At 36.7% G+C, this 10,032-nt stretch overlaps 2 protein-coding genes across 2 annotated transcripts; one reads left to right on the forward strand and one right to left on the reverse strand.

The window, feature by feature from the left end:
• Positions 1-1,347: 1,347 nt before the first annotated feature.
• LOC146168022 (uncharacterized) lies at positions 1,348-2,925 on the forward strand. Its single transcript, XM_083384116.1, has 3 exons — positions 1,348-1,548; positions 1,608-1,749; positions 1,816-2,925. The coding sequence occupies exons 1-3, from the start codon at positions 1,395-1,397 to the stop codon at positions 2,279-2,281; spliced, it is 762 nt and encodes a 253-aa protein (XP_083240242.1). The 5' UTR covers positions 1,348-1,394; the 3' UTR covers positions 2,282-2,925.
• On the reverse strand, positions 2,887-5,458 carry LOC146168023 (uncharacterized). The gene is made up of 2 exons (XM_083386192.1): positions 3,332-5,458; positions 2,887-3,223 (listed from the first exon to the last, which is right to left on the reverse strand). Exons 1-2 carry the CDS (start codon positions 5,275-5,277, stop codon positions 2,887-2,889), a joined length of 2,283 nt encoding a protein of 760 aa, XP_083242318.1. The 5' UTR covers positions 5,278-5,458.
• Between the last annotated feature and the right edge of the window lie 4,574 nt (positions 5,459-10,032).

A 10,032-nucleotide genomic window follows, 5' to 3' on the forward strand; every position in this document is an offset into this window, starting at 1 on the left:
CAGCAGAATTAACCATGCAGGCCTGGTATTATAGCATTAAGTTCAGCTTGAACTTCGATCTTGCTTTATAGAGTTGAGTATCTCTGATTTTGACCAATGTATTGCAAAATTAGTGCTGTATTTTTTCGCTTGTCATACGCAATTATCCTATTTCCTATTGCATTATTATACTACATCTTTGTTATTAAATATTTTTAAGTTGTATTTCAACTATACTAATTTTTTTAAATAGCCATCAGCGTCTTGTTTTTCTTTGTAGGCTAGTTTGTCTTTTTAAATTGACAAAAATATTAACTGTGTTCGACCAGGCAGCAAAGCATCAAAAACGTGTGATTAACGACGCCAATTAAGACACTTATACAGTACTTCAAACAACAATTATGTTGTTTAAATCAATTTATATCTAATAGGTCAAAATTTTGTCAAAATTTCAAATTTTCAGGTAAAAAAATAATCGCCCTAGTGATGGGATACAGCCGGTTCGCAGTTCGCAACATTCGCTGGAACATGGTGTTGCATCCTGTTCTAGCAACTACTCTAATTATTTCCCGGAAAATATGACTTTTTTGATACCGGCTGACAAAAGAATTGAATCCCACCACTGGTCTTATGGCCACAAAACTGAGCGATATTACAAAGGTCCTTAGCTTTAAAACTACAACATAAGTCAGGATAAATAAAAAGTACTCTGTCACGGTTGTGGCGTGCATTAAAGCTGACCTAGTCTATATACCCTTCGTATACCTTTTGTTAGTCGTATACCCGAGCTTTGATCTGGTATAGTCTACCCCTGGCCCTGGGTTACAGCCTATACCCGGTTGAAAAAGCATCATTGGTTGTCTTCCTGCTTAGAAAAAAAAACTTCGGCCAAGCTGGATAACTATTCATGAAATTTTCGGGAAACCCCCTGTAATGATTTATTTTAAATTTGCTCTAATTTCTGTGTTGAAATGTAAGCAAGATGTCTCTAATATATATGTGCGGCAAATTAAAATATGAGACATATAAAACAATTATTAAAATATGAGACATATAAAATGTTACACTTTAAATATGCTGTATAGTTTTTGTAGCACTACAGTAGCCTATTTTTGGTACCCTCAAACGATATAAATATTATGATGACCCCAGAAGCGGCCAATCTTGGGCTAACCTGCTCCTAATTATGGTTTATGTTGTATATATTACAACAAAACCTATTTATTACATCAATTATAGATGAGGCCTAACCAGTTCACTAGCCTAATATCCCTAGTGGAATTTATTTAATTGCTAGAATTTGTTCCCTCCCAATGCAAAAAAACTTCCTACTGCAAGAAGCATTTAAAATTTATTACAGGTGTACACACAGATAAGTTTCGTTATCAACTTAGAGCATTTTATGTTAAGCTGCAATGGCAAAAAACATTCCAAGACTTCTGCTGTTTGACATTGATGGAACATTGACAAAATCTTGCCACTTGTCAGCTCCTGGAGGAAGCTCGCTACTTGATGCACTTTCAATTTCTTTTGGGCAATCCATTTTAAAAAATGGGGCTATATTCTCAGGTACATATGACTGGTTTAGGGCAAACCAATAAAAAATACTTACATGTATTTTTTGAAAGGTGGAACAGATCCAAGTATTACAGAGGATGTTTTGACAAGGAACGGAATTACCCCCTTGAGTTGTGAACATTATCAAAAAAATATTAACCATTCATTTGAGATTTTACCAGAAATAGTTGAAAAAGGAATCAAAGAAAAGAGGTATTATATATTTCTTAGGCTATGTAACAATAATTTGCCATCAAAACTCTTTGTTAAATATATCAGATTTTCATGGAATATTTTACCAAATGTTAACAAGCTTCTGCAACAATTGTCAACTATATCAGAAGTTAAACTGGCGTTGCTGACAGGAAATCTTCGTGACACTGCTATTCTAAAGTTGAATTGTGCAGGAGTCAATACAGAATTGTTCAAAGTTCCAAATGAGGAACAGTTGTTTGGTGCATTTGGTTCTGATCATGGCAACCGTAGTGAACTTGTACGAATTGCCCAGAAGCGTTATGCAAAATTTTTGGGACTCTCTGATATATCACCAAATGATATGCTTATTATAGGTGACAGCCCTAGAGATATTGAATGTGCCCATGCAAACAATGTGCCATGTGTTGCAGTCGATACAGGAGTTTCATCTATTGAGGAGCTCAGCCAGGCTGATGATATTCTGGTTGGTGGATTTTCAGACATTGAAAAAAGTATTAAAGTCATTCTGACAACAAAAATAAAATCCTAAAGATTTTAATTGACAAAATATTAAATTTTTAAAATGATTGAAAAATTAAAAGTTTTGACTACCCTTCAATAAAACAATTCCTAATACAGTATGTTATTAACAACAAATAATATCACCTTGTTTGAATAACTACATTCAATTAGCAAAGCTGTGGCCTTATTTAATAAAAATAATGATGGATACCAAGGCAAAAAAAAATGTTTCCCCAAAACAAGATTGAGGCGAATGTAATTTTATTGTTAAGGAACTCGTTCAGGAACATCAAATCACTTAGGCAACAAGAATTAATGTATAAAAATATGCTCACATGTGTTAGATTACTAACAAATGTGTTAGCAATTGACTTGCTTATTTGTGCAATATTGCTCGTCAGTATCCACACTAAGTTACATTTGCCATCTCATGTTTTTTGTGCGAATATAAGGTTAGTAGTATTTATTTTCAATTTTTTGTGATATCTCTGTATTGTCCCTATTTTATTTTGTTGTGTATTTATTAGATAAAAAAATCTGTATTTATATTACAAAGACGTTATTTTATTACGAACAAAAATATGCAAATTTTCTGGATTTACTGAATTTATTAAACAACTCGCAGCTAAATTGCTAGATGAGCGGTTTGTTAATTAAAACTGGTGAAATTGTTACTGCAGATGTAAACTTGTTTGTTGCAGTTAAAGAATGCCCTTCGGGAAGGAAATGCTTTCTACGGAGGCGTTTTGACGTAATGTCATATTCCTTACAAGAGTTTTTAAAGGCAGTTTTTGCCATTTGTAGATTGCTGTACGCGGGACGGCAGTCCTGCCAGAGAAGTGGTGAAACAACCGAGGCCGAAACTGGACTTTGTCTGGCCCCAGGCGAAGGCACGGTGTGGGATCTTGCTCGCTGAACAGGTTGCTTATCGCTTCTGCTTTTACCAGGACGTGAGTTCGGTCGAGGCGTTCTATATAAAAATATTCTTACATTTTCCAACCTAAATGGAGGATATGTTAAAAAATGGCGTATTGTAACTCAAAAAATTCAATAATGCTAAAGAAATGGTTGACCTTACCGTGGTCTAGCTATGTTCTGTGGCACCGTAACTTCTCTTGAGCGCATTTTTCTCGTGCGCTCTCTGCAAGCTTGGCACGACTTGGGTTGGTGATTTGAAAACATGTAAAATCGCATCCTGTCGTCTTTTGATCTTTCGCTATTTTGGTACACATATGTTGACAAGGAACTCGATCTAGAACGAAAACTTCTAGAACGTCTTTGGGCGCTGTCTAACTGGGGTTTTGTGCAACTGCCCTCAGATAAAGATTGTTTTCTTCCCATGCTATGCCGACGTGTGCTGCTTTTACAACAGGCCAGCCAATGTTTATGTAGGATTGTGAGATCACCGTCCTTGCAAGCCTTCTTAAAAATACTTGATTGACCCTGTGTTGTTTCTGTAGCCCATGCCATACGCAAACTGACATTGGGATTTGAGTTGCGACGATTGGACCGAGAAACTTCAGTGGCATTGCATTTCTGCTCCGATGATGTAGTTGATTTTCCATTTACTGATTTTGCCCGTGTCATGTTCGGCCGGTGATGAATATTGTGATAGTTGCGTTGCTCTTCCTGTTGCGCAGTTCGGCTTTGAAGCTTTTCCATTGCCAGTAATCGTTCAACAACCGATTCAAAAACTTTTCTGTTCTCTTTCGCTTTTGCGTAGAGGCGACTTTTAGCCTTTCCTCGTTTACCGTGTGAGGCGAATTTTACCAGTGGAAAAACCTTACAGAAGTCCACGACCGATTTCCAATTGACGTCGGAGGGGAGTAAAGAGAGTTCATGTAAATTATACTTTTGCATCTCAGCGGGAAGTGGTAAAGCGAACTGATAGTCAACTTCAGAGGATTCTTCATTACTGTTGTACAAGGGGTCATCGCTAAATAACAAAGTTTTATCGTCAACGTCTTCACATAAGGCGAGTATCTCATTTTGGGATTCTGTTGCTGAATTGTTTTCATTTTGATAAAGGCGCCTATACATTTCTACGTCGTCTACGGTTTGACCAATTAACGATGATTCATTTTCCTCTTCTTCACTATCGGAATACAATTCGTTTTCAGATAAATCAGAATTATCAAATTCAGAACTGCTCGGCACATTAGAATATTCTGTTTCGTAGGTGCAATTTTTAAGGTCCGGTAATTCATTATTCTCTTCAAACTGCGTAGCGGAAAACCAATCATACTGAATGTCGTCACATTCCCCGTTGACTGGACTTGTTTCGGCGGACGTAGATGGCACATCGTCGAAAACGGGAGAATATGGTGTAAGTATTTCTTTACTAGAATATCCTTCTTCCAGCTTTTCCGACCCCGCTGTATTTTCGTAGTCATTGCATCTTTCATTTGAAAAGATAGTGTTGCACGGCTGTTCGTGCTCTGTATCAATAACATGTCTACTATCCTCAAAATTATTCTCATGATTTTTAGCGGTTTGTGAGTCCACACAACTCGAGAGGAGACTGTGTAAACACTCTGTTTTGGAAATGGTCGCGATTTTATCAGGCCGCGATTGTACAGGAGGCGATTTACCCTTAAGACACATTGCTGCCAACGTGGGGTTAGGGTACTTTAATGCACGGTAACCCTTTCCACTGCTAGTTACGTTCGTCCATGAATGGTTTGTGGCGGTTGCAATAAGCTGAGGTGCGCTGTCGCTTTGTGACTCGTCAGTTCTTCTGTTTGGTGTATGAGAGTTGGAGACGTACGTTTTTAAACGTCGACGCCAAACTGATAACGGTGTATGCATTTGCTTCACTCCAAAGCTATTAAGCTCAACGCTGCTTCGCGATTTTATATTTAGGTTTGTTTCGTTTCCAATTTTGGCAGCAGCTGTGTTTTCTGTGCTTGGTGAGGATGACTGTAATGTGTGAGAGAGAAGTTCAGTAACATACTTCATCGATTTAGTCAACTCGTTTTCAGCATCTACGCTATTATCTACAACAGATCTGTAATGGTCATACATCTTGTACGGTCTGATTGTGTCCGGTTTTGTAACAGGCTGGTGCTTACGTGGTGAGGTGTGTGATTGAAAGGGAGATGGACATCGTAGATTACCAGCAATTGATTGAGTTTCCGTAGTTGTTAATGGTTTTCTACGTAAAATGTATTAATTGAATAACAAGACAAAGTTATTTTCGTTAATATGATATAATAATGTATGTAGCCTAACTGAACGTTAATGTGGTTTAGATCATCTTGGGTCTCGGTGCGATACACACTTGATATAGGCGATACCTTTTGGCCGAGTTATATTTTCGCTGAAAGCCCTGGCAGCTGTTCCACTTGAGTGTGTTAAACCGGCGCTTGAACTTTCAAGGGCCCAATTTTGTTTACAACAACCTAAGCCAGACCTCTTAAACCTGAGTGTGTATTATTACTCTTTTACGCGTTACTTTGACAAAAACTCTTCTAAATGTGTATTGTTTTCAGTTTCTCTTTTACTAGACCCTTATAGCGTCGTTCACGCATTATTCTTTCTGTTCGATTTCTCCCTATAGTTTTGTATTGTGATAAATGAAAGGAACTATATTTTTTTTTATAAATTATTAGCTTTAGGAACCAATTTCGCAATTTAACATCTTCAGGACCCAATTTCACGATTTGAAAAGTGTATAGCCAGGGGCTGGTTTAAGGACTTTTGGGAAATTTACTCTTAAAAACACCTTGTTCTCAGCAAACTCTTGCGCAATATTAGCTGAAACCCAGTCTAATTGCGCGAAGCGCGAAAAGATTGCGTTTATTTGCTTTAAAATGGCAAAATGAAAGTATGTGACAGAAAAATCCTTCAGGACATTAAAGAGATTCGCAAATTGCTTGAAATAACGAAATTTAAAGTCAAATAAATTTCCTTAAGAAGTTCTCGCGAAGCGCAAAACAATTCTGAATGTAGGCTACATATAGTAAATAAAATTCTGCATTTAGGGAATTCCATTTTAAAAATAACCTAGGTCAACTTCAACACTATATGTAAAGTTTACATTAGGCCTGTTTGCATTCCCTGAAATTGTTGCGTGTCGCCTTAATTGTGTTCCAAACTAGAATAGCCAGCGAATATAGTTTTCTCAAATTAGATTAAAATTTATCACATTTTACATAGCTAAAAGTTCATAAACTAGAAATTATAGGCTTCCGTACTTATTCATTTCACAATCAAATTTAAGCTAGATAAAATCACATTTTTGTGACAAAAATGTGAATGACAAAGATTTGCACGCCAAGATTTAAACTATAGTCTATATAATTTACCGCTTGGCTAAAAAAATTGCTACGACTTACAATTAAAAAAAAATAAATTAGAACACACCAGCCCCACAGTTATAGCTTAGAATTACAAATAGCACATAATTCGTAATTAAACCACTAAAATGATCTAGTGTCTAAATCTGCCTTAATGGCTATATTGTCTCACAGACTATATACTTTGCCGAAACCAAACTTATTTTAATATTATTATTTGGAAAATTCATAGCGCATAATTAATATTGTTAACGGAAAGTTTCTGAAATCCTATAAATAAAGTATTGGTGCGATGTGTTAGAATTTCGCATCAAATTAAAAAAAATCAATGAAATATAATATTAAGGGAACAGTGTTCAACCTACGGCCGCATGCGGCCGTCGATGAATGGTTATGCGGCCGTTATTTTTAAAGCAGGTGTTGGATGTGCCCGTGCTGGCATGCGTTATTGGTTGATATGCTGAATGCCGATTAGAATTTTTACGACTGATGCAAAAATAAATCATTCTAGGAAATGTGTAACAATCTGAAAGATTATGTCACATAAATAGATAAAACAAGAATTGATGATATATTATTAACTGCTGAGCAGGCATGTGTTAGCGAGTTGTGAGTTGAATTATGACAAAACTATGAAACAGGTTGAGCGGTAGTTATGAAAAGCCTTGTTTTAACGAGTAAGTGGTTTGAGTGTTTCTAAACTGTTATTGAGCAAATGGACAGAAAATACATGTAGGATTAAATGTCCAGACACAAAAAATTCTGTATTTCGTGAATAGGCCAAAAACCGAAAAAGATTTAATCATAAACGACAGGCCGTAGGCCCGGGGTCGCAGGTCGACGGACTTGATACCACCCTGGAACTGCATGCGCGCCGTTTTGACGACCCGCCGGTCAGCTGCGTCACGTGTCACATTCAAAAACGCAATATTTAAACACAATAAACGCACTCTTTTTTTATATTTCTGCACGAGATCATTACAAAACAACAAGCATATGTTTACGAATAATTGTTCTATGACATCAAATCTAAAAAAATATTTACTGGCGGCCGTGAGATCAATAAAGACGGTCAATGCGGCTGTCAACAGCTAAAAGGTTGGGCACCCCTGTATTAAGGTATGAAATAACTAAGTATTACCAAACCAAAGCGTCTTAAACCTATAATTTTTTAACTATAAAGATGAATTAAAATCTATCTATATATAATTGTTACTAAAAATACCAGTTGGCCCAAAAGAATTTTACCACGCTTTCGGAAAAATGAGTCAAAAATCACCCTATATTAAAATATGTTGTTTTTCTGTGTTTTCCGTATAATACGACCCCATTGGGTCTTTCCTTGGTGATACAACCATATGTGGCCCACTGGACAACGTGTTTTATGCGATATTGCACACCCGCAATTTATTTACACACGACCATCGATTTTTTATGCCTGGCCTATCGCACTACATTAGTTGAATTTACTTGCATCTGAAATTATTTAGTGAGGTGATGTACACATTCGAAATAACGACCAAATGGAACTCTAATTAACTCATCTAACAATATTTAAACAAGTCGTTAAAATATTTTTAAATGGTTACCTTGCTTTTTGCCTAAGAGTTGATGCAACTGGATGCCAACTTTGTCGGTATATTGTGCTAAGCAAGTTTTGAGATGAAGACACCTTTGGTTGGACACTGTCTTTCATTTTAACCTATGTTTTGCAACACTGTAAAGAACATTATCGTGAACGAATAGTAAACTATAGTTCACAATTATTAACGACCACAACATAATGAAATTATCTGTCGGCCAAGTAAAACATATTACCAGTATTATCCATCGAACCTACAGTTACCAAATTCTGATTTAACATTGCTGCCTAGTTGAATGAATTTTACTTGACTTTCAAGTTTGGCGCACTCTCACTCGCAGCTAAGCACCATTGTTGCCCAATCTGACAATGGACGAAAATGTGCCCCTTGGTCTATGCCTCACCACACGTGCTTCAAAAGACCTGGTTTAAGTTATTATAGAGGATTTATTTGCGCCTTAACTGATCCTCCTTAAGCAATTACTTTTTCTAATAGCGCCAACACCAGATGACCTGTAGGCCTATTGTTTTAAACGTAGACACAAGATATACCAATTCCATTATGATCACCAAGCCAGATTAAATTTCCTCAATCTAGGCAATTGATACACATTTGTTCTTGGGATGACCCGGGTGCAACTTATGGGCACTTACTTTAAATTAATGGCTTAAGATATATGCCGGCTTAAGATATATAGTTTCAATAGGCTGCCTGGATGGGCCAACAATAAATTCAACAATGAAACTAATATGACCTGGGCGGGCACTCGGGCAGTGATGGCTCTCGAGCGGCATTACACACTCCATTGGTCCTGTTAATCAATGACTGCTGGATAGCGCAAACACAATCAAGTGGATACTTCATTAGCAACAGCATTTTCACAACAATATTACATTGCCATGGGAAAGGCGAGATTGACAGCCACTTCTACCGATGGGCCACTTGACATTTGCAATACCGGTACTGTGTATAATTTGTATATGTAGACTAGATTATATTCTTAAAAACGTAAACCTTATTTCATAGTTTAAAATAATAAAATAAGTACAATATAAATAAAAATACATATTCAGCAACCTCAATTTGTCAGCTCTGCGCTTGCCGATCGAAAGTAATCCAGTCTTTGTAGTAGGCTGACACGATTTATTACGTGTCAAAAAATCTTTTCAATGCCTACCAAGCCTTTAAAGCCGACGCGAAGGATTAATAACTTTGTCTTCGTTTGTTGTTGCTACGGATTCGTAGGTAAGGTGTTTTGTCGATGATAGTGACAGAGCAAGATTGAGTTTTCAATTGTTTGTAGATTTCACACAAACAAGACGCTATAAAGTGATTTTTCCCGTTTTCGAATCTCTGTCGCACAATAGCGTTAGAATGAGAGTACTTAAAAACTTCTGAACGAGTTTTGCGTGTTTTGTTTTTCTTAAAACGTAATTAAATTGCTTTACAAGGTGTATGTATAATACTAACATACACATCATTATTGAATATAACTTTAACAAACTAAATCGAGGCTAACGGCTATAACACAGTCGCACTTTTAGCGTTACTAAAACCGGTCAATCAAAGTGCTACCAGTTTACCGCACGATCGTTCAGCAATCTGAAATGCTGCTGAAATGTATATTGTGTCATCACAACATTTTTCTACTAAGCGTGTATAACTCTAGGCTTACATGCCTGCCCTGCTTGACCGACTGACCGTGTTTTTATTTACGTCGGAAGCCAGACAGGATTTTTTTTAAAGTAAGTGTTGCCGGTATAGCCTACTCGAAGCAATATAAATGGTTCGACAGCTAGTCATATTAATATTGGACCAAACGCAATAGCACTAAATACATACAAAACATTTGGTAAATAAAATAGTAATATCTCGTGTAGGCTACGTTTAATTGTCTA

Source organism: Ascidiella aspersa, chromosome 1 (assembly GCF_963924565.1).
Source record: "Ascidiella aspersa chromosome 1, kaAscAspe10.2, whole genome shotgun sequence".
Taxonomy (NCBI): domain Eukaryota; kingdom Metazoa; phylum Chordata; class Ascidiacea; order Phlebobranchia; family Ascidiidae; genus Ascidiella; species Ascidiella aspersa.